The sequence below is a fragment of the Delphinus delphis genome, chromosome 3, assembly GCF_949987515.2.
Source record: "Delphinus delphis chromosome 3, mDelDel1.2, whole genome shotgun sequence".
NCBI lineage: Eukaryota > Metazoa > Chordata > Mammalia > Artiodactyla > Delphinidae > Delphinus > Delphinus delphis.
Genome location: NC_082685.1, coordinates 117,438,959 through 117,464,579, shown reverse-complemented (window position 1 = coordinate 117,464,579; position 25,621 = coordinate 117,438,959). Strand labels below are relative to the sequence as shown.

The 25,621-nt window shown below is 35.4% G+C and overlaps 1 protein-coding gene across 7 annotated transcripts in view; it reads left to right on the top strand.

The window, feature by feature from the left end:
- The window catches only part of BDP1 (BDP1 general transcription factor IIIB subunit), an 88,511-nt gene that overhangs the window by 22,039 nt on the left and 40,851 nt on the right, over positions 1–25,621 (top strand). For 6 of the 7 annotated variants that reach the window (XR_009519000.1, XM_060009343.1, XM_060009344.1 and 3 more), the window contains exons 9-21: positions 264–407; positions 2,810–3,091; positions 4,192–4,339; positions 7,975–8,133; positions 11,528–11,687; positions 13,366–13,457; positions 15,474–15,669; positions 16,593–16,726; positions 19,051–20,095; positions 20,798–20,985; positions 21,438–21,660; positions 23,892–24,070; positions 24,790–24,994. Coding sequence is in view for 6 of the 7 variants with exons in the window: in XM_060009343.1 (XP_059865326.1) it covers positions 264–407; positions 2,810–3,091; positions 4,192–4,339; positions 7,975–8,133; positions 11,528–11,687; positions 13,366–13,457; positions 15,474–15,669; positions 16,593–16,726; positions 19,051–20,095; positions 20,798–20,985; positions 21,438–21,660; positions 23,892–24,070; positions 24,790–24,994 (3,155 nt within the window). In the remaining variant the exon portion in view is untranslated. The remainder of the gene's footprint in view (positions 1–263; positions 408–2,809; positions 3,092–4,191; positions 4,340–7,974; positions 8,134–11,527; positions 11,688–13,365; positions 13,458–15,473; positions 15,670–16,592; positions 16,727–19,050; positions 20,096–20,797; positions 20,986–21,437; positions 21,661–23,891; positions 24,071–24,789; positions 24,995–25,621) is intronic. The other variant, XM_060009342.1, reaches the window with a different exon arrangement.

Genomic DNA, 25,621 nt, shown 5'->3' with positions numbered 1-25,621 from the left:
TCAGCATGTTTTTGAGATTCACCAATATTATTGCTTGTATCAGTAGTTCCTTTTCTTTATTTTTTAAACTAATATAGTTTGTTCCTTTTTATTGCTCAGTGATCTTCTGTTGTGTGACTGTACTATAGTGATTAGAGTTCTTTGTCCATTCTGCTGCTAAGCCCATTCGCTTTTGGTATTACACTTAAGAAAAATTAAAACTTGAAAGCTCTTTTCCTTTTTTTAAAATAAAAACTTGAAGTTTCTTTTTTTTTTTTAAACAGAGGAAAAGCGCCCTTTTGACTTCGATTTTTTTGCTCATTTGCTTCAGAAAGTTCTTGCTGAAGAAGAGAAAAGAAAACAAAAATCTGTTAAAAATCAGACTTTAAAGGAGAAGAAGTCCTCTAAATCACGGAAAAATGTAAAAGGTATTTATTTAAAAGAAAGTGTGTTATTTTACTTAATAATAATAGGCTTGCAATATTGTCCCTCAAGTCTTAGGGTGTTCATATGTAGTTCAGGTAGTTGAGATCATCAGGACATCCGATTGGAGGGAACTGATTTTTCTTCAATATTCTAGTTATCTGGCCCCAAACAGCAGCTCCCTTTTACATTTTATAATTGGATGGCTAGGCTATTTAACATCTTTCTTGCATTGAGGGCATAGTTATAGCTAATAAAGGAGCATCAGAATATTGGGGTGTCATGTTTGGTTACTTATTATCATTTTTCTCTGTAAAACAAATCTGGCACAAAAGTCTAAAAAAAAAAAAAATGGAACTCTAATACTTTGGGCTTGTGACTCAACTGTATTGTTTGAGCACACCTTATTTCTGAGGGTTAATGTTGACTTGTACCAGGTAGGAAATTGTTCATATGTGAGTATTTCTATTTTTAGGCTTATATTTTCTTAACTATTTGAATTCTGATCTGAGGACAATGTTTAGCTATAATCACATAATTTAAAGAATCTTTGAACTACAGGGAACCTTATATATTAGTTATACATTCCAGCCCCTTTCCTTTTGTTTTAATAACCCAGAAATAACCTCAGAGATCCTAAGTCATTTTTTCCTAAGGTCTCACAGTGTTAGTAGTGGTAGAGGCAGGACTCAAGCTAGGACTGTGAGAGCCTGTGTAGGGGGACCCCAAGAGCACCCCCAGGTTCAATTATTTGCTAGGACTCACGGGATTCAGCATATAGTTGTACAGACACCGAGATTTATTACAATGAAAGTATACAGAGCAAAATTGGCAAAGGGAAAGGCACATAGGTCAATGTCTAGGGAAAAGAAGTAAAGCTTCCAAGAGTCCTCTCCCAGTAGAGGCACACAGGATGTGCTTAATTCCCCAACAACAAGTAGGAATGAGGTATGTAAAAAGCTGTCTACCAGGGAAGCTTGTTAGAAACTCAGCACCCAAGATTTTTATTAGAGGTTGGTCATGTAGACACCTTCTTCCTGGAATGTACCAGAATTCAAAACTCCCAAAAGGAAAGCATTTGTTCAGCATAAACCACATTGTTTATTTAAACAATTTAGGTACAGCGAGCCACTTTTGTCAGTTAGGCTGGTGGGAACTCTCCCCAAACCCAAGTTTCCAGACGCAGCCCAAGGGCCAACCTTTTTAAACAATTTTTTTTTTTTTTTTGCGGTACGCGGGCCTCTCACTGCTATGGCTTCTCCCATTGCGGAGCACAGGCTCCAGATGCGCAGGCTCAGCGGCCATGGCTCACGGGCCCAGCCGCTCCGCGACAAGTGGGATCCTCCCGGACCGGGGCACGAACCCATGTCCCCTGCATCGGCAGGCGGACTCCCAACCACTGCGCCACCAGGGAAGCTGAGGGCCAACCTTTTAAGCAGGTCTTTCAAAGGAGAGCAGTGAGGTCTGCTTTGTTAACTCCTTCTGCACAGAGCCAATATAGAACTTCTTTTTCTAGAGCGTAGTGCCCCTATCTTTTTAAAAGTAGTATTGATAACTGCAAAGTTATTTCATTCTTTAGTCATTTTTTTAACTTACATAGCCCTGGGAAATTAAAATAGATATATTAATCTATCACTAATCTTGTGGTTACTATGTTACAGTGATAGCATAAGTAACTCACTGTATCTTATTTAATGTGAGAACTTTTCAGGTACTTTGTTACAAGTCTCAGAATTTAAAAATTGCTGATTATTATTCTGATAAAGAATAAATCCAGCATATTTTCTTAGTTTTAAAATCTTGTTTTGACTTTTTTTGAATAAAAACAAGTAACATTTTATTATTTTTGTTTTTTAAAATGTAATTCATTATTTTCATCTTTTGATACAGTTAACTATTAATATGCCTTCAAAAAAAGGCACTAGAAATTGTTTAAAAATATTTGTTAATAAGGTTGTTCATTGAAAAACAAAGGATACAGAAAATAAAATACTTGAACTCTCTCTTGTACCCTGCCCTCAAAGTCTTAGCTTTCTTAGGGATGATTGTTAGTAAACTCTTTTCTATGCCTATAAATGTGTATGTGTCTTAGAGTATATGTAATTGTTTTTCTTAAAATAAAAGTGTGGTAATACTGTATATATTGTTCTGCAACTTGATTTTTTTTTTAAGGCAACAATATTTTTTGAAATCTTGTACATGACTACGTACAAACCTACCTCATTGTTATTTGCTGCGTGGATTTCTATAGCATAAATGTATTATAACTTATTTAGTCATTCTCTATTGAACAGTTTAGGTTGTCTTTAAATTTTCGCTCAGACATCCTTACGTGTTTATCTTCTCCACCTTTAAGAATTTTTCTGTAGGCTGTTTTTATATTTATAACAATTTCTCTTACTTTAAGTGAAAAAAGTCTCCAGTGAAAGAGTGAATGATAATCCAGATGAGTCTGTGAGCACTAGAATTTCAGACACAGAAGGATCTCAAAAGGATGCTCAGACAGTTGAAGAAGAAGAACAGTCTCTGACTTTATCAGGACAGGATTCAGAACAGAATGCATTAGAACAAGATATAAATCAAAAGAAAAGGAGAAGAAAGAATCAGGATGAAAGTAGTGAACAAGAGGTAAATCTTTCAGGAAATGCCACTGTTCAGCCAGGCTCTTCTAAAGGAGAAAACCACAAAAGTAAGTGTATTACATATGTTAATAGCCCCTATATTACTTGTGAAGACATGTACACTAATATGATGTATAACTTAACTACTTTTCTTCTGGATAGTAGCAACTAATAATGCTTATTAATTGGTTCTGTATTCCTGGTACTGGGTTAAACCCTTTTACTTTTAATTTAAAGAAAAAACGTTTATTAAAAAAAGAGTGAAATGGGGAGATATTTCTCTCAAGTTTGTCTCTGAGATGTGTTACCTCCTATGTGTTCACATTAACAATTATTCTAAGTCACGTGCATATAATTAAACATGTATTGTGTTTGTTAATAAATCACAGGTTTTCATGTTCTGCCTCTACAGAGCACCTCTATGAACCCAAAATAAGTTGTTTAATTTGTATAAAAGGTACTAGAATAAGTATTCCTCTCATTTTTCTTTCTTTTTTTTTTTTTTTTTTGCGGTACACGGGCCTCTCACTGCTGTGGCCTCTCCCATTGCGGAGCACAGGCTCCGGACATGCAGGCTCAGCGGCCATGGCTCACGGGCCCAGCCGCTCTGCGGCATGTGGGATCCTCCCGGACCGGGGCATGAACCCATGTCCCCTGCATCGGCAGGCGGACCCCCAACCGCTGCGCCACCAGGGAAGCCCTCATTTTTCTTTTTTAAAGCTCCCTAGAATACAGACATTTTGACACTTGTGAGTCACTAGGGAATGAGAGCTAAGAGTTTAGGGAAGTCGCGGTCTCTTTCTTGAAGAATTCACATATAGATTACTTAAAGCAGATAACCAAGTAAAAAGAGGAGAAAAAATAGTAACAGATCAGAACAACCTTTCTGTAGAATTTAAGTTTTATGTGGTTCAACTTCACCAATAAGATTTTAATAAGTGAATCCTGATAGATAGCATAGTGTGATTTATAAGCATCATAATATGCTCTTTGTGGCTTACTAGTAAAGACATTACATATAAAGCAGAATAGCTCAACTTGTAAGAAATTGGACTTTGGGATAATTTCTTAATCATTACATGACAGTGTTATATGTAAATTCCTTTGTGCTTTAAATATATATGTTTTTGCTATCATTTTTATAATAATATGCATTTTGTATTAATAGATAAATGCCTGTCTTTAAGTCCTGAGATAAATGAAGATGAAAGCCATAAGGAACAAAAGCTTCCCTGTGTACAGAACACAGATGACATTGTGGATCTATCCTCTAATGAAAAGGCTGAGAAAAGAACTGACCCTGCTCTTTCACCAAGGTATTTTATGTATCTTTACTCACTTTGTCTACATCTTCTATCAGTACCAAAGGAGTGGGAAATCTCCACCTGTAATTGTGAATTTGCTTATTTCTCTTTTCAGTTCTATTTGTTTTTCTTCATGTCTTTTGAAGCTCTTTTGTTAGGTGTATACATATCTAGGATTGTTGTATCTTCTTGGTGAAATCACCCTTTTACCATTTGTGTGATATCATTCTGGTATTGCTCTTTGTTCTGATGATTGCTTTGCCACTACAGTTTTCTTGTGGTTAATGTTTGCATGGGTTTATCATTTTCTATAAAGATTTTCTCTTGATTTTTGGTTTTCAGCAATTTGAATGTGATGTATCCTGCTGAGGTTTTTTTGTTTGTTTGTTTTTACTTGTGGTAAAAAACACATAACATGAGATCTGCTCTTCTTACGAGTTTTTAAAATGTACAGTGTTGTTAACTATGAGCACAGTGTTGTACAGCAAATCTCTAGAACATTTTCATCTTGCATGACTGAAACTCTATATCTTTTGAACAGTAACTCTTTATTTCCTCCTTACCCCAGCCCCTGGTAACCACCATTCTACTTTCTATGAGCTTGGTTACTTTAGATACTTCATGTAAGTGGAATCATAAATATTTATCCTTCTATGAGTGGCTTATTTCACCTAGTATGATGTTTTCAAAGTTCATCCATGTTGTAGCATATGAAGGATTTCTGTTTTTATGGTCGAATAATATTCCATTGTAATTATATAGCACATTTTATTTATTCATTTATCTGTCAATGGACATTTAGGTGGTTTCCATCTCTTGGCTATTATGAATAATGCTGCAGTAAACATGGAACTGAAGATATTTCTTTGAGACCCTGTTTTCAGTTCTTATGGGTAGATACCCAGAAGGGAAATTGCTGGATCATATGATAATTCCGTTTTAAATTTTTTGAAGAGCCTCCATACTGTTTTTCGTTGTGGCTGCATTTTACATTCCTACCCACAGTTCATAAGAATTCCAGTTTTTCCATACTCTTGCCAGCATTTATTATTTTCTGTTTTTCTAAAAAATTAATATATATATTTTAATTAATACATATTTTTAATTACATATATATTTTTAAAAAGTAATGTTAGTATAATATAACAGTTCCTAACAGGTGTGAGGTGATACCTCACTGTGGTTTTGATTTGCATTTCCCTGATGATTGTGATGTTGAGCGTCTTTATTTTATTTTATTATTTATTTATTTACTTCCTTTTGGCTGCGTTGGGTCTTCATTGCTGCACGCGGGCTTTTTTTAGTTGCGGCGAGTGGGAGCTACTCTTCGTTGTGTGCGGGCTTCTCATTGCAGTGGCTTCTCTTGTTGCAGAACATGGACCCTAGGTGTGTGGGCTTCAGTAGCTGCGGCATGTGGGCTCAGCAGTTATGGCTTGCAGGCTCTAGAGCACAGGCTCAGTAGTTGTGGCACACGGGCTTAGTTGCTCCACGGCACGTGGGATCTTCCTGGACCAGGGCTCAAACTCGTGTCCCCTGCATTGGCAGGCGGATTCTTAACCATTGCGCCACCAGGGAAGTCCCTTGAGCATCTTTAAATATTACTTGTTGGCCATTTGTATGTCTTCTTGTGGAGAAATGTCTATTCAATTCCTTTTCCAGTTTTTTAATTGAGTTATTTGTTTTTCTGTTACTGAGTTCTAGGAGTTCCTTTTATATTTTGGATATTAAGCCCTTATCCATTATATGGTTTACAAATCTTTTCTCCCATTTCATAGGTTGCCTTTTGACTCTTGATTGTTTCCTTTGCTGTACAGAAGGTTTTTGGTTTGATATAGTCCCACTTGTCTATTTTTACTTTTCCTGCCTGTGCCTTTTGTGTCATGTCCAAGAAATTATTACCAATACCAATCTTATGAAGCTTTCCCCCATGTTTTCCTTTAGGAATTTTATACTTTAAGGCGTTACCTTTAATGCGGTGGGCCTGGGTTCAATCCCTGGTTGGGGAACTAAGATCCCACAAGCCACGTGGCATGGCTGAAAAAGAAAAAAATAAAAGGTGTTACCTTTAAATCTTTATTCCATTTTGAGTTGATTTTTGTGTATGGTATAAGGTAAAGGTCCAGTTTCTCTTTTTTTGCTTATGGATATCTAGCTTTCCCAGCATCATTTGCTGAAGAGATTATCCTTTTCATATTGTGTAGTTTTGGCACCCTGTCAAAGATCATTTGACTGGGTGCATGGGTCTGTTCTGTTCCATTGGTTGGCATGTACCCTCTTCTGAAAATTTTGATGAAAACCATTTATTCTCATGTAGAAAAATACCTATATGCACCTGTGCCAATTTATTCATACAATACAGAAGATTAATAATTTCTTTGAAGCCAAGCCATAGACCTCAGGCCCTTAACTTGCTGGGTGACAGACCTCTAAATTCTGACCTCAGAGACACAACTAATTTCATAGACTATGCACAAAACAATACTGATGACTTTTTTAGGGGGGAAAGCTACCCTGTAATGACTGTTAAAATACCAGTTGGTTTTGTAAAACAGTGAGCTGATTCTTATTCTAAAGCTAGAGTAATTAAAAGAGTGTGGTACTGGAAAAGGCCAGACAAATTGACTGAGAGGAAAATTGGATGTAGAATCTAGGAAGAGAAATTTAGGCATCATTTAGATGGCAGAGGTAGCATTAGAAATTAGTGGGAAAGACTGAATTAACCATTCATTAAATGGTGCTTAGATATGAAAAAGATAATAGTAGATCCCTATTTTACCCTATGCACTAACCTCCTCATAGATTAAAGGCTACATATATAAAGCAAATCTTTAAAACTTTTAGGAGAAAATGTAGAAAAATAGTTTTGTGATGTCAAGGATTTCTTAAGACATAAAAAGCACAAACTTTAAAGGATGAAATTGATAAATTCAACTGCAGTAAAATTAAATACTTCTGTTGACAAAAGGCTCCATGAAGAAAGTAAAAGGCAAGCTATTGATTGGGAGGTTTTATATGTAACATCTAGCCAAAAAAGAATATAGAAAGAGCGCTGGGAAAAGACAAACACCCAGTAGAAAAAAAAGAACAAAAAAACAAAGCATGGCTGAATGTGAATTTGCGTTGAAACTGAGTGCTCGTTAGTACATGGCCATCATTTATATTATTGTTAGTTGAAGTATTTCCTAATGCAGCAGTCCTCTCTTTGCACGCTACAGCATTAACTGCAACTTGTGCATGTTGCAGCTGTGTCTTCGATTTCCATGCCTCTTGAGTAACACAGTACCATGCAAAGCAAAGACTGCCAATACAAAATTTTAATGAAAGATAATTCCTAAACATTACTATGATTTTACACATACATTTGATTTGTGAACCCCATGTAGTTATGAGTTTTTCATTTTGTGACTTCTTGAGCACTTTCCCTGTTCATTTGTGACTGTTATTATCTCCTAAGATACAGTGTTTTAATAACATGGTGCAAGGAGGATCATAGAGAAACCAAAATATCCATTTTGATTATTCCGTGATATGAAGGATCATCTTCCAGAGTTTTGGCTTTGTATATTTTAAAAAAATCTTTTAAATAATTAGTATAAAATGTGCATTACTAAGAGTTCTTTTCCCCTGATATATTTTCATTTCCGTAGTAGTCAACAAGATGCCGTATCAGTAGCAACTGAGACTTCAGAATCAAGCACTTCATATTTGCCTTCATCAGAAGGTGGAATTAGAGCATTGTGTGAGGTGAATAATGCTGAGAGTAGTTGTACAGAAGAAGGAAATGTTGACCTAAAAGATAAAGCACTGTAAGTATTTTACATGGTAGGATTTTAAAATTTGTTTTCAAAATTTTGATAATTTATTATCATTTAAAAAATGATAATAATGTTGCTTCCTTTAGGAATTAGGAGAGGACTGTAGACCATTTAATATGTAATTGTACTGTGGTCTTAGTGACATTAAGGTTTTTCACTTTATATTTCATTATGGAAAGATTATCTTAGTGATACGAGTTATAGCAAACTGGTAACTTACGATAAAATTCTAAAATAATTTGGAAGCCTAAATATTTGCTATGAGATTTAACTTTTACTTGGTTTGAGTTATTTTTCATACCTGTTGTCAAAGTAGTAGATTTTGATATTGATGACTTTAAAGAGATTATGTATTATGTTTTCTAGTATGAAAATACTGATTAAATTAATATCTTCACTAAAAACAGTAGAAGCACCACAAGAATCTCCCTTTGAAAAGATATCTCAGAAGTTCAGACTTTCTTTTTATCTCCTTCATAACTCCTCATGTGGGCTTAAAAGTTTAGTTTATGAATTCTTATTTTCAGTAAAGCATAGTCACATTGAGAATCAAACTTTTTTTTTAAAGATGATTTTTAAATTTATTTATTTATTTTTGGCTGCGTTGGGTTTTCGTTGATGCGCATGGGCTTTCTCTAGTTGCAGTGAGTGGGGACTACTCTTCCTTACGGGCGCACGGGCTTCTCATTGTGGTGGCTTCTCTTGTTGCGGAGCACAGGCTCTAGGCATATGGGCTTCAGTAGTTGTGGCATGTGGGCTTCAGTAGTTGTGGCACGCGGGCTCAGTAGCTGTTTCTTGCGGACTCTAGAGCGCAGGCTCAGTAGTTGTGGAGCACGGGCTTAGTTGTTCTGCGGCATGTGGGATCTTCCCAGACCAGGGCTTGGACCCTGTGTCCCCTGCATTGGCAGGTGGATTCTTAACCACTGCGCCACCAGGGAGGTCCCAGAGAATCAAACTTATTTTTTTTAATCAAAATTTAAACTAGTCTTTGGAATAGGCAATATATTCCTGTGGTTCAAACATCCAAAATTGTAAGAAGGTATAGAGTGAAGTATCCCTCCTGTCATGTCCCCATTTACTCTAACAAGTTACCAGTGTTATTTATTTCTTAGCCTTTCAGAGATTAAAAAAAAAAAAAAGACATTAAAGCTAATACAAATACATAAAGTTTATATAGATCTTACTCTTTTTAAAACTCTAATGGTAGCATAGTATAATACCATTTTGTAATTTTTTTATCTTATATCGTCATATCTTTACTTAAAGACCTTTATTCTTTTTTAGTTGCATAGTGTTCTGTTGTATGGATGAATCACACTTTATATTATCGGTGCCCTGTTGATGGCTATATATGTTGTTTTTACAAACAATGCTTAGAAACTTATACCTCTATCTATCACCTTTGTGCCAGTCTATTTGTAGGGAAAGTTCCTAAAATGAAATTGCTAGCCCAAAGGACACATTTGTATGTGAGTGTGTGTACATTTATACATTTATGATTTTTTTTTAAATTTATTTATTTATTTATTTTTGGCTGTGTTGGGTCTTCGTTTCTGTGCAAGGGCTTTCTCTAGTTGTGGCAAGTGGGGGCCAGTCTTCATCGCGGTGCGCGGGCCTCTGACTATCGCGGCCTCTCTTGTTACAGAGCACAAGCTCCAGACGCGCAGGCTCAGTAGTTGTGGCTCACGGGCCTAGCTGCTCCGTGGCATGTGGGATCTTCCCAGACCAGGGCTCGAACCCATGTCCCCAGCATTAGCAGGCAGATTCTCAACCACTGCGCCACCAGGGAAGCCCCTACATTTATGATTTTGATAGATACTTCCAAAATGCTCTCCATAGGAGTTACTCTAGTTTATATTCCCACTAACAATGTAAGAAATGGCTCCCTACCAACAGTGTTATCAAACTTGGATTTTTGCTAGTCTTGATAGATTATAAAATAAAATAATATCACAGTATAGTATATATACCCCAGTCCTCCTTTTCTGACAGGGGTAGATAATTCTATTTTTTTCCCCTTCAGTTGCTTACTTAAAAATTTTCTAACCTAAGGAAAAGTCAAAAGAACAATGAACATCTGTATATAATTCCCCTTAGATTCTCTGATTCTTAATATCTTTTCACATTTGTGCTTGCTCGCTCTACTTTTTTTTTTTCAATCTTTTTTTTCTTTTTTTCTTTTTTGGCTGTGCTGTGCGGCATGTGGAATCTTAGTTCCCCGACCAGGGATCGAACCTGCACCCACTGCGTTGGAAACACAGTGTCTTAACCACTGGACTGCCAGGGAAGTCCAGCTCGCTCTACTTTTTTTTTTTTTTTTTTTTTGCGGTATGCGGGCCTCTCACTGTCGTGGCCTCTCCCGTTGCGGAGCGCAGGCTCCGGACGCGCAGGCTCATCGGCCATGGCTCACGGGCCCAGCCGCTCCGCGGCATGTGGGATCTTCCCGGACCGGGGCACGAACTCGCGTCCCCTGCATCGGCAGGCAGACTCTCAACCACTGCGCCACCAGGGAAGCCCACGCTCTACTTTTAATTTGTACATTTCTTATTGGGAGTGAAGCTGAGCATCTCTTCACATTTAAAACCTATTTTTTTTTTTGTTTTTTTGTGAGTTCGTATCCTTTGTCCAGTTTTCTAATGAGTTACTGGTATTGTTCTGTAGGAGGTCTTTACATTTTAGAGAGGTTATTAGCCCTGTGATATGAGTTGTAAAACATGTTTTCTTGGTTTGTAGTTTGACTTATGACATATGTTTTGGCCATGTAAAAGTTTTTGATTTTTATGTTGTCAGATCTCGCTCCTTTTTTTTTTTCTTTTATGGCTCCTGATCTTTTAATCAAGTTTTAGAAAGGCTTACTCTACCTCAAAGTTACAAAAGAATTCATTCATGTTTTCTCTATGGTTTCACTTAAATCTTTGATTCATTTAGAATATATTGTGAGTACAGTGCAAGGAATGGAGCTAATTTTATTTTATTCCCCAGTATTACTAGTTTTCCCATCACCGTTAATTTAATTTAACATTTATTTTAAAAATATATTATTTTTGTGGTCATCTTATTCTATTTTGAAATGACAACTTTATTGTATACTAAAATCATGTATTTTGGAGTCATCATCTCAGTTTTCTTTTGTGTTTCATTTATCTGTTATTCATGTGTTAGTACCACAATATTTTAATTATTGCTGCTAAGTAGTATATTTTTAACATCTGATAAATTAGTTACCCTTCATTGCTCTTCTTGTTCAGTCTTCTTTGCTACGTTTATTGTAAGTAAGCTTAAAGGAGTTCTTTTCTAGCTGTGAATGGATTTTTAAAGAATTTTCCAGAATTTCTTTTGAATATGCCTGCATGTTGGTACAATTTAAATAATGTTAATTTTCTAGGGAAACTGATCAAACAGAAAGTATTAAACCGAAGACAAGAGGACGACTCCAGAGACCTAAACCCAATTTATCAAGGGCAGTTGGGAAGAAATCAGTTCTTTCACAAGGGAAAACAGATGCAGAGAACAAGAGTTTACATACAGAAACTTCAGTTGAAAAGGTATGGAGTAAGAGACTTAATGGAGATTAAAATTATAAAGTATTTTTTCTAAATAGTTGGGAATAAAAATGTTTAACTTATAATTACAAAGTAATGTTACCAACAGTAAAGCCAAGATATGAGAACTTCAAACATTAATATTAAATTTGTCTTACTAGTTTCATGTTGTATACATTTTCTTTAGAATATAGGATATATCATTTCGAACATCCTTAGCAGTAACAAATATGTCTTTTGTTTACTTATATAAAATATTTATTCAAAATATTTTATATTAAATAAATAAAGCCTGTGCAATAATAAAATTATAACCACAACCCTCTTATCTATATACAGAATATTCCTTTGTTTGTCCTTCATAAACTTTATTTCTCTTTTTATGGAAGTAAACATTTTTGTAGTTTTTAGCCATATATAACATTTAAAACATTTTTCTCTGAAACTATCCATTTCCCTTTCTTGGGGTTAATTGATCTTTTTAATGGCTGCATCAGGTTAACATTATTATTAATTTACCTAACCATTTCTCTAATGTTTAGGTTTTTTCCATTTTTTTAACCCTTGTAAATAAAAGCAAACAATTTTGTAAATAGGCAAAGAATAAATTTCCAGAGGTGGTGGGATTAATGTGCCAAAGTATTTTAAATATTTTTTGGCTCTTGTTAGGCATTGTCAAGCTGTCAAAAAAAGGAATCTTGGGAATTCCCTGGAGGTCCAGTTGTTAGGACGCTTTTACTGCCTGGGCCCGGATTCGATCCCTGGTCGGGGAACTAAGATCCCACAAGCCCCGTAACCAAAAAAAAAAAAAAAAAACCAGAATCTGTTTACATTGCTTTAAGCATTAAATGAATGTTCCTGTTTCCTTATATCCTTGCCAGCATTATATTGTTAAAAATGTTTTATTTTTGCTAAAATAATTTTTTAAATTTTAGTCTTTTTTCCTCTTATGTGAAATCTTTTTAATCTTAATAATATAACTATATTATTATAATCTTATGAGATGTTTTTAAATTCTAGAAAATTGGGAAAATACAGATTCATGTAAAAGTTAAAACAAAAGTTAATTTTATTATCTATATGCAACCAACCTTTTAGACTATATCCTTCTAGCTTTTCTTTTACATTCTTGAGTAGTAGTATTAATTCACTTTTGTATCCTTCTCTGGTATTTTAACATTTCATAAATATATTTCCACATCATTAAATATCTTTTGAAAACATGGTTTTTAGTGACTTCATAATATTCTATCAATGGGTATAACTGAATTTATTTAACCGTTTATTCATTATTGGATATTTTGTCAGTTTGCAGTGTTTGCTGTTTTGCATAATGTTCCAGGGAACAACCTTGTACTTAAATCTTTGTCTAGATATTTTTTTAGAATAGAGTCTTAGAAATGATATTACTGGGTCAAAGAATATGAACATTATTAAAGTTCTTGATTCATGTTGGCAAAAGGCTTTCCAGAAAGGATATACCAATTTGTGCTTCTATCAGTGACGTATGAGATTATATGTTTAAAAGGTTCTCATCTGCCTTTATGATTTTAACAACTCTCTTTTAATAATTAGAAGTACAAAAAAGTGAAATTTTATTGTTTTAATTTCCATTTATTTATTTATTACAAAGTTTGAACTTTATGTTAAGTAGATTAAATATAAAAAATTAAATTTGTAGAATCATATGGAAAAGGATAAAATGAATACACTTGGTATTTCTGCAATGGAGAATAAAGAGAAAGAGAATCCAGAAGCTGACACTGCATCTAAGTAAGTATTTAGGAAATAGAATAAAAATAGTAACTCTTTGGAATGATTGTAATGACTTATTTTCTACCTAATGTCTGCATTTTATTTTCAGCTAGTGTATTTAAGTCCATTTTTAACTATAGGGATTGTTGAAACATTTTAATAATGATCTTTATGCTTGGTATTGTAGAAATAAATTATAGTATGGATCCACTGGTGAGCAATTACATTTCTCCCTCAACTTACTAACAAGATTTTAACGAAGTCTTGTTAGATGAATTATTGGTTAAGATATATGTTTCTGGATAATTTTATTTATAGCAAGGGGTTTCCAAAGGGAATATTTAGGGGAATTCCCTAGTGGTCCAGTGGTTAGTGCTCCATGCTGCTACTGCTGGGGGCACAGGTTTGATCCCTGGTTGGGGAACTACGATCTCACATGCTGTGCAGTGCGACCAGGAAAAAAGGGCGGTGGGGAATCTTTAACTTGGAGTAGAGATCTAGAATAGGCCTGCTCCAATATAAATCTGAACCAGTGGATTCTGGACTGTATGTTTATTCCATAATCTGTGTCCAGTGCCCTGGAGGTGTATGTACACAATGGTGTCCTGAGTGGGGAATAGTATTCCATGCTTGTCAGGTATAGATTTTTCCCATTTTGTGGTGACAATTTGATTTTAAAATGCTTTTTTTATAGTCATGCTTTTAGGACTATGTCTGTTCTAGAGGGTTAAGGTATAGAGGTGTGTGTTTCTTTGAGGGTGTTCTTAAAGACACTTGTGAATTATTATTATTATTTTAAACATATTTATTGGAGCATAATTGCTTTACAATTGTGTGTTAGTTTCTGCTTTACAACAAAATGAATCAGTTATATATATACATATGTTCCCATATCTCTTCCCTCTTGCGTCTCCCTCCCTCCCACCCTCCCTATCCCACCCCTCTAGGTGGTCACAAAGCACCGAGCTGATCTCCCTGTGCTATGCGGCTGCTTCCCACTAGCTATCTACCTTACGTTTGGTAGTGTATATATGTCCATGCCTCTCTCTCGCTTTGTCACAGCTTACCCTTCCCCCTCCCCATATCCTCAAGTCCATTCTCTAGTAGGTCTGTGTCTTTATTCCTGTCTTACCCCTAGGTTCTTCATGACATTTTTTTTCTTAAATTCCATATATATGTGTTAGCATATGGTATTTGCCTCTCTCTTTCTGACTTACTTCACTCTGTATGACAGACTCTAGGTCTATCCACCTCATTACAAATAGCTCAATTTCGTTTCTTTTTATGGCTAATATTCCATTGTATACATGTGCCACATCTTCTTTATCCATTCATCTGTTGATGGACACTTAGGTTGTTTCCATCTCCTGGCTATTGTAAATAGAGCTGCAATGAACATTTTGGTACATGACTCTTTTTGAATTATGGTTTTCTCAGGGTATATGCCCAGTAGTGGGATTGCTGGGTCATATGGTTGTTCTATTTGTAGTTTTTTAAGGAACCTCCATACTGTTCTCCATAGTGGCTGTACCAATTTACATTCCCACCAAGAGTGCAAGAGTGTTCCCTTTTCTCCACACCCTCTCCAGCATTTATTATTTCTAGATTTTTTGATGATGGCCATTCTGACTGGTGTGAGATGATATCTCATTGTAGTTTTGATTTGCATTTCTCTAATGATTAGTGATGTTGAGCATCCTTTCATGTGTTTGTTGGCAGTCTGTATATCTTCTTTGGAGAAATGTCTATTTAGGTCTTCTGCCCATTTTTGGATTGGGTTGTTTGTTTTTTTGTTATTGAGCTGCATGAGCTGCTTATAAATTTTGGAGATTAATCCTTTTTCAGTTGCTTCATTTGCAAATATTTTCTCCCATTCTGAGGGTTGTCTTTTGGTCTTGTGAATTATTTTGTATTCCAAATGGTTTACTTATTTATACCTGGGAGAAGAGAATACTGAAGACAAGCATGTATGTGATATACAGGTAATCTGACTTCAGAATAACCATTGATTTTATTCCTTTGTAATTACTCTAGTTTGAGTGAAAAAATTTGTCTGCAGGAAGATGATCAACTAAAGACTTTCAGACCTGCACGCCTAATGAGGGGCTTATTGCAAAGGCCAAAGCCAAATGTAGGTAAAGCTGCTGAAAGAAAAGAAACTATTACATCACAGGAAAAAATTGGGGCCAGTGTAGAAAAGAATGAAAATGAGTCCTGTATCGATAGAGATGTAAGTACTCTGATGCCCTCCAGTTTTTTGTTAAACAAATACATAAGCCTCCTTTCATCCCCCGTTTTAAACAGCAATACTGTATACAATTATGTATATTGTTCTTTAAATTTAATGCCCAAATCTCATAGCCAGCAGCTTTGCTAATTGTGAAGGCACTTAGCTCTCTGCTCTGTGGATTTTAAGCATTTATATGATGAATCATCTGCTTTCACCTTACTCATGTTTGGACTTGCCTTCCCCCATCACTCAGCAGGTGTTCGAATTCTACTTCCTTTCTGAAAATATAGCTATGTATATGAATTTTAATACTGACTTAAACAAAATAAAATGTTAAAAGCTCCCTACTAAAGTATTCCAACAACAAAGATGATAAATTTTAGATTATTTACATAGTAACTGGTCTTTCTGATAAGAGTAAGAGTTGGCATGATTTGAGATTTGAATTTCTTCTATTATGATTCCCAGGGTCTATAATGTGATTGTAATAATCAAAAAGATTTAGAAAGTTAGACCCCAAGGGATAATTTTAACAGATCAGACTGAAGCAGTTACTTGCTTTCTGATTAGGAGGAAAAGAATGGGGGCTTTGAGATGAGGTAAAAGGTGTGGCTTGTGAAATTTCCTATATCTAAAGAACAAACATTAAAAAGTGCCCCTTAGGGAATTCCCTGGTGGTCCAGTGGTTAGGACTCCGTGCTTCCACTGCAGGGGGCCCGGGTAAGATTCCGCAGGCTGCATGTCGTGGCACCACCCCACACCCCTGTCAAAAAAAAAGTGTCTCTTGAGTATCATTTTATAATTTTGAAATGTTTACCATTTTCCTTGTACTCAAGTCATACATAATTTTCAATGAAGTCTTTTATAAATGTGTGTTACATTGTGAGACCTAAAACTTTTTTAAAAATGTGTTTGTTATTAAGACTCCTGAACAAATAGAAGATCAGGCATTTAAAAATTTTGATTGTGAAGACATCACATCACAATCTGAAAAAAAAGATACTTCTTTTCAAAATGTGCAGTCAGATGAGCCCAAGGTGCTTAATGAATGTCTGAGGTAAGCATCATCTTATTAATGATATAATAGTTGAATTATGTGTAAAGTTTTAGAAATTCTTAATCATTTTTTAAAAATAGCAAATCAGACTGATTTTGTTATCTGTATATCAAGTTACATAATATTTACAAATGTAAATTCACCTTTCAAGGCAGTTTATGTCATTGCCTTCGTGTTGATTTCTCACTTCTTGGTGTTTTGATGAATTGATTTACCCATCGCAAATTAGACCTTGAGTTAACATGGGTAGTATTATCACTTCACATGCATAGTAAATTACATGTTCATATCCAGATGTGAAAATGTTTGTTTAATATTTGTTTCTTTGGGATTAGATTGATTAGATTGTTTCTTTGGGATTAGATTGATCACATATTACCTTTATTTAAGGTTTATGTAAATTTTAAGTAAAACTCATACTTCCCATAGCCAAAGCTCTCTGAATTTGTTGTTTCCCCTCTGCAGGATATTAAACCAGATCAACGGAATTATTAGTGTGCTTTTAAAACTTTTTTCCTTTTGGGAATATTCAATGCACAAAAGTACTGAGAACAGAATAACAGACTCCCATGTACCTACTATCTAGTTTCAACAATTATTTATACTTTACCAATCTTTACATTTAATTTTCTTTTTTTTTTTTGTGGCATGTGGGCCTCTCACTGTTGTGGCCTCTCCCGTTGTGGAGCACAGGCTCCGGACGCGCAGGCTCAGCAGCCATGGCTCACGGGCCCAGCCGCTCCGCGGCATGTGGGATCTTCCCGGACCGGGGCACGAACCCTCGTCCCCTGCATCGGCAGGCGGACTCTCAACCAATCTTTACATTTAAAGTCTGGCCTATTGTATACTTTATTACAGCTGTATGAGCCTGTTTAAATACTACCCAACCTGAGAGTGAAAGCTAGGTTTCCTGAACTACTCAAAAGATCTTTATTAGAAGACAGAAGAATTCCTTTATTCCTCTCTTCTTTCTCTATTCCTTTGTACCCCCTCCCTACACCCCCAACCTATTTTACTTCTCTGCCACACAAACTCTGGGTAGAAGCCTGTACAACTGCATTACTGCATTGTTGCATATCTCTGATACAAATATTAATTACAGATACCTGACAATTTGGATATTTTGTTTGTATTTTTTTAGTTTAAACCAGACTCCATTTTCATGTGGCTTAGTAGAAAACCAAGTTTTCCCTGAGTGGCCTTTGGGTTTTAGAACCCTGCTGGATTGTTCATAACTAATATCCAGTCTGATATCAACAACTTTCCTCTCCAAAGGCAGTGACCTTTCTGGCCTTTGAATCTCCAGTATTCACAGAAACAATTCTAAGATTCTGTGTTTTATCAAATCATATTCCTGTTTATATCCAGTAGGCAGTTTCCCTCCTCCCCAGTCTCAGACACTTTGAACTGTTCAAGATGCTATGTAAGAAACTGAAAGAAGAGAAATATCTACACAAGAAAAGGGCCTCAGAGGTCAAAATCTTAACCAGTCACTAAGTGCTCTTTCATTCATTTGTATATTTTTATTGGTTGTACTTTCTATTATTATGATAAAGCACAAAGGAGAGCATGCTGCTGCTGTTTTGAAGAACAAGGTGCTTATACTAGATAGTGATTGTTGTGTGCCCAGTAACATTCAACAGACTGCAAAATGTTGTTGTTTATTTACTCTTTTCTTTCATTCCCACAATGTATTATGAAATCACAAGCTTTTAGAGAAGTGACTGTACAGGAAATCTCATTTTTAATTGTTTTTAAAAAGTGAGGAGGGGCAGACCTAGTTTTTAGTCATAAGACTGTACCTTATTCAAATTATACCTCCACCCAGCTATTTGAGATCCTGGTTAGTTCTGGCCATATAAATGAGTTCTTTAACTCTTACAGCAAGACATATGTCTGGATAAAGGAGAGTAGGAGCAAAAAGGTAGGAATAGCAGCCACAGATTGGTCTAGCTCCGATGTAGAGGACTTGGAGAGTCTTTCTCAGCCAGTATTTGCCAAGGTTGATATGGATGACAATTAGAAAGAGACTATTTAGGCCTGATTAGCTGCTACTCTAACTGACCTTATTGATAGATTTCTCTGTATATATGTCTCTATGTAATAAATATACTTAATTTTTTAAAAAATTTACTGTAATTTCCAAGGATAGAATTTTTTCTCTACTTTAATTTTTAAATTTTGCCCAGAGGTTCCTGGTGCTTCATTAATTTTTTTTTTTATTTGAGAATTCCTGGTTTTTCAATAGTGACTTCTCAACCATATCTCTTCAGTTGGCAGTCTAGTTTACAATTTGATTGTGTATCTTTTTTTTTTTTAAATAGTATTCAAGAGGATAATAAAGCAAATAAACAAGTTCAAATTCTGAAGACTCGATTTCAGAAACCAAAGCCAAATATAAGAAGAAGAACTGGAAGAAGAGAAATTTTCTCAAAGGAAGAAGAGGTACCAAAGGAGGTTCTTGCCTCTGAGGAGATGACAACAGCTTTGAGAGAAACTGCAAGATTGGAAACCTCACCAAGGGAAAAGGTACCTGTGGAGACTAATACTGCTAAGGAAATGGAGTCAGATTTAAAAGAAACTGAAAGGAAAGATATCTCTCCCAGGGAGAAAATACCAGAAATGATTGATGTCACTGTGGAAATGGAGACAGATTTGAGAGAGACTGGAAGAGGGATTTTCCCAAGGGAGAAGATAACAAAGGTGACTGATGCCACTGAGGAAAGAGAGACAGATTTGGGAGAGACTGAACGAAGAGAAATATCCCTACAGGAAAATGCCCCAGAGGAGGTCGATACTATTAGTGAAGTGAAGACAGGTTTGAAAGAAACTGGAAGAGAGATTTCACCGAGGGAGAAGATAGCGGAGATGATTGATGCCGCTGAAGAAGTAGAGACAGATTTAGAAGAAACTGAAAGAAGAGAAATACCTACACAAGAAAAGGCCTCAGAGCTCAAAACTATAGATGATGAAATGGAGACAGATTTGAACAAAATTGGAATAGAAATTTCCCCAAGGGAAAAGGTACTAGTGGGGATCAGTGCCACAGGGGAAAGGGAGATTGATTTGGAAGAAACTGGAAAAAGAGACATTTCCCTGATGGAAAAGGTATCAGGAAAGATGACTGCCATTGAGGAAACAGAGGCAGATTTGAAAGAAACTGGAAGAGAAATTTCCTTTAGGAAAAGCCGATCAGAAGAGATCAGTGCTTCTGAGGAAAAGGTGGCAGATTTGGAAAAAACTGGAAAAATAGACATTTCTCTAAGGGAAAATGAACCAGAGGAGACTGGGACCTCAAGACAAACTGAGACAGATTCATTGCAGAGGGGTAGTAGTGACTGCAGTGCTGTGCCTTCACTAAATATTAAAGTATGTATTTTTCTGTCCTTTAAAAATATTTTTTGAATACTTTTTCAGAGAGAAAAATATCAAAATAATTCCAGGATTATTGCCCTTAAGTCCAACAACATTTAAAGTCTCTAAAAGCATAATGTCTTTCCCAGCCCTAAATTCTGTGTTTCAGGACCTTAAAGAAATTATATATTCTTTTTTTTTTAATAATTGAAAACATTTTATAATTGTAGAAAAGTTACTGTTCTTAATGTCAGTTTAAAGTTACTCTTAGATAAAAGAAATACAAGAGATTGGACTGAATTTGTGCTAATTCTAGTATGAACATACCCTGGAATTATTTCTTTTGACCATATCTGTATCAGTTTTTCTCTTTATTTCCTGTTCCACCCCACTTCACTCCACTTTTAAAAGTTCATCTTATTAAAAGTTTCCAGTTAATTGAAGTTGAAGCAATTCTAACATTTTCCAGTTTTCTAACTTTTTTTTGGATAGGTAATGGCATTTGTAGTTTGGAAAAAACATATAATAATATGCAATATAGAAAGAAGAGTTTTCCAAATTCTGTGTTTTAGCATTTGTAAATTAAATTTTATTTTACTTAAAAATTAAAACCCCCCAAACTTCTGGATTTTTAAAAACAGTGTGAAGAATATAGGCTTTTGTTTGAAATGTATGACATGCTTAAGGAATATTTTATATGTGCTGATTTATTTCCAGGACATTAGCAGTGAAGTACAATCCGTGGTGGATGTATCTGTAGAAGAAAAAAGAAATTCTGAAAAGGAAATATCAAGTCAGTTGAGTCATTTGAACATTTCTTCGCAGACTTCTGAACTTGATAAAATAGAAGACCAGAGGATGCGATCTCCAGATGTTCCAGAGCAGTTTTCAGATATTAATTTAAGGTACAAGTATATAGGTCTGTGTGCTTGTAAAGAGGAAGCATATAAAGTTATATTTGCAGATTATGTTAAACTAAATAAGGTTTTAAGACATATCATCTATAGCATAGTGTTGAAAATTTTAAGCTGGTTTGGGGAAGACTGGGAGAGATTTGAGGTCCTTCTGACAGTAGATTGTGAGAATTACTAACATACAAAATTGTGTACAACACATACTTTTAAGTCAGTACAGGTGTGACAAACCTGTATTTTCTTTGTGCGAAGATGATATAATTCCTAGGCTTATACCTGGATTGTACCACTCATGTTTTTCAGGATCTACCAAATAGTCTGATCTGTTTTCCTGTTAAGAATTAGAATTAAATATTTACTGCCAGTCTCTAAGGTTGTGCTAAGACTCCGCTCCCACTGCCCCTTCATTTCATCCTAAAGCTTGATAATCCTTGTTCCAAAAGCAAATCTCTTCCTCAAGAACAGAAGCCATTTGAAGTGAAACCAGCACCTTTTGTGAGAAGTAGATTCAAAAGACCAAAACCAAACTTAGCAAGAGCAGCTTCAAAAAGAGAGACTATAGAAGCAGAAAAACATGCACCTGGGAAGAAAGTGGAAGCTGATAAAAAAGGGACTGTTGTGATACAGCAGAATGGGGAACAAATGAGAACTCTCCCTTCTCAACGTGTGAGTGTTATTTAAGATGGAGGTTTTCTGTTTTAGTTATTATAATTACTAAGGTAAAACACTTGGAATTAAAAATTCATAAATATTTCCTTATGTAACTTTTGCTGTGTGTGATATTGGTGCTGTACTTAATGTATCTCATTGTTCCATGTGGTTTGTGTAAGAATCTTGAATCTCTGATAGTGGGCAAATGTGTCATGGAAAGGATTTTAAGAGGCCCAGGCTCTAGTTCAAGTCCTGACCTTTATTCATTATGTGACCATAGCTAAATGATGCAACTAGTTTCTTCACAGGAAAAATGAGAATCAGAGTCTATCTTTATTTCACTCTGTTGTGAAGGTGAAATAAAAAGTTAAAAGCTTTATATGAGTTAAAAGGAGATTATTTTATTTACTTGATTAACTTGGTCTATAAGAGATTAAGATGTGTGATACAGCATCAAAAACCTTGAAATGAAACGTTAACACTCATAAGTTGAGCGTTTAAACATACGAAGTACTTTTTGAATTAAAGTTCTTCTTTTACATCTTAGCTCAGTTCTTACTGTGCTTGAACATTTGTACTTTTTCCTCCTAATCTTATGTTTAAAAAGGATAAATCATGGGAATTCCCTGGTGGTCCAGTTGTTAGGACTCTGCACTTTCACTGCCGAGGGCCTGGGTTCAGTCCTTGGTTGGGGAACTAAAATCCCACAAGCTGCGAGGCATGGCCAAAAAAAACAAAAACAAAAAACCCACCACTTTCATTTATTTATTTAATTTAATTTAACTTAATTTAATTTAATTTAATTTATTTATTTTTTGGCCATTCCATGTGGCATGTGGGGTCTTAGTTCCCTGACCAGGGATTGAACCTGTGCCCCCTGTGGTGGAAGCACAGTCTTTTTTTTTTTTTTTTTAAATTTATTTTTTTGGTTGCATTGGGTCTTCGTTGCTGCGTGTGGGCTTTCTCTAGTTGCGGTGAGCAGGGGCTACTCTTCGTTGTGGTGCGTGGGCTTCTCATTGCAGTGGCTTCTCTTGTTGCGGAGCACGGGCTCTAGGTGCACAGGCTTCAGTAGTTGTGGCACGCGGGCTCAGTAGTTGTGGCGCACGGGCTTAGTTGCTCTGTGGCATGTGGGATTTTCCTGGACCAGGGATTGAACCCATGTCCCCTGCATTGGCAGGCGGATTCTTAACTACTGTGCCCACAGGGAAGGCCTAAGCGCAGAGTCTTAACCACTGGACTGCCAGGGAAGTACCCAAAATCACGTTTTATTGATTATTTTAAATGATTATAAAAATTGCAAATTGGGAAAAATATATCATCTAAAAAGTTAGAGTCCTTTATAATATTCCATCTTTCCCTCCCAAGTTAGTCCATCTCTCCCTCCCAAGTTAGCAATTTTAAATATGTCCACCTAAACTTTTCTGTATAGATACTTATTTATATAAATAATAAAATGTGCGGGTATTTATTTTCATTGTTTTACAAAAATGGCATCATATCCTGCCTTCTGATTTTTTTTTTACTAAACACAGTATTGTGAACATCTTTTTTTTTTTTTTAATAATTTATTTATGGCTGTGCTGGGTGTTCGTTGATGCACACGGGCTTTCTCTAGTTGTGGCGAGTGGGGGCTACTCTTCGTTGCGGTGCAGGGGCTTATTGCGGTTGCTTCTCTTGTTGCAGAGCATGGGCTCTAGGCGCATGGGCTTCAGTAGTTGTGGGCTCAGTAATTGTGGCACACGGGCTTAGTTGCTCCGCAGCATGTGGGATCTTCCCGGACTAGGGCTCGAACCCGTGTCCCCTGCATTGGCAGGCAGATTCTTAACCACTGCGCTACCAGGGAAGTCCATGAACATCTTTTTGGATCAGTATATAGAAATTAAACTTCTTTTAAATGACTCTGTACTGTTTCATTGTAAAGAAATTATAATTTATTCAGTTCCCTACTGATTTGTCTTGTTTCCAATTTTTTGTTTTTCCTTTTCTTTTTCTTTCCTTTTTTGGGGGGCTATTATATTGCTGTAATAAATATCCTTGTGTATAATTTTCTAGATAGTTATTTGAGTGTTTTTATAAGATATATTTCTAGAAGTAGAATTGCTGGAAATTAAAATTCTTGATAGATATTGCCCTGTTGTCTACAAAGACCATATCAGTTTATTTTTCTAACAGTTTATTAAAGTTTCTATTTCCCTATACTTTTACCAACCCTCGATGAAATTTTTTTTTTCTAATCTACCTTCTAGGATGTGGCTTCCCTAATGGCATCAACAGAAAAAGACAAATCAGATCACAGTCAAGAGGAGGCTGTGATATTACCATATGTACAGACTGAAAAGGACCTTTCCCCTTCGAGTTCTTGTGAACCTATAGAGGAGACTCAGTCTACACAAGCCCAGGAAAAGGAGTTAGTTGTCTCTATGGGGTAAACAGTGATAGTTTTATTAAAATCTAAAATAGGAGAATTATTTCAAATAGTTCTTCATTTTTTTTTAAGAAATGTGTTAATGTATTTTGAAAGTGAGTATCAAGAATACTTGGTTTATTTTTATTCATATGGCCTAAAATACAAAATCAGGTTGAGTTCAACACCTTTTAACACTTGCCTGCTTATATTCACTGTTAGCTGCTTAAGATCTTATACAAAGCAATGCATTTAAAAATATATGTATATAAGGTATGTATTCATTACCTTTTTAAAAATTGTAGTAAGATACATATAACATAAAATTTACTATTTTAACCATTTTTAAGTGTACAGTCCAATGGCATTAAGTACATTCACATCGTTGTACACCATTACTACCATTCATCTCCAGAACATTTTTCTTCCCAAACTGAAACTCTGTACCCATTAAACAATAACTTCCCATTCCCCCTACCTCCAGTCCCTGGCAGCCACCATTGTGCTTTCTATTACTATGAATTTGAATATTGTAGGTACCTCATATAAGTTCAGTACCTTTTGAGAACTGAAATAACTATTTTTTTATAAAATGAGGTATAATCAGAAAGTAATTTAATTTTCCTTTAATGTACAAAATATTTTTACAGAGTTTATTTGATTCAAGTTTTATATTTTTATAGTAGTTTTCATCTTTTTACAATCAAGCTTTCTCTCTTTTCTCCTGTCCCCTTTTCTAGGACTTATCATACAAACACTTGCGAACAAGAAATGAAGGAAAGTGCTATCCAAACTGCTCCACCAGTAAGGGGCCGACTTCAGAGACCCAGTCCAAACTTAAGAAAGGTTGGACAGAGGCAAGTAATAGAAAAAAATGAAGCCAAAGAAACAATTAAGGAAGAAAGGACACTACAAAAAGATGAAACTAAAAAATTCCTGACTGTGGTGAGTTATTGCTATGTAATTAAATCAAGCCTTTTAATGCATATTAAAATATCAAATGGTAACTCAGACTTGGCTTAGAATATAGGCATCTGATACTTACTCTACTTCATACATAACGTGGCTAGTTTTGTTTCAGATTTACCATTGTAGATTTTTTTTAATGAAAATAGATTTTTTTTTCCTAACTAATGAACCTATTCATTGTGAAAATGTTCAATCAATACAAAATAATATAATAATTACCCTTAGTCTCACCACTCTGAAGTAACCACTGAAAACCTTTTGACATATCTTACCGGATATATCTTCATGCATGCATGTGTGCATACTCATGTAAATTTAAATAATAAAATCATTGTAGTCATGTTATTTTGTGACTTACTGTTTTTCACTTATTATATTAAGTGGCTTTCCATGTCATGAAATATGGAGATACATCCTTTTTAACTGCTGTGTAACATACTGCTATTTGGAATGACGGTTTAATCTCTTATTGATGGATCTTTTGATATTAGAAACAAATCTAAGTAGTTTAATGCCCATTTCAACAGATCTTGTTTTTCTGTCCTTTTCTCTACCAAGGGAAAATCTACATTTAAAATAAAGTGATTGTAATCCTTATTTGAA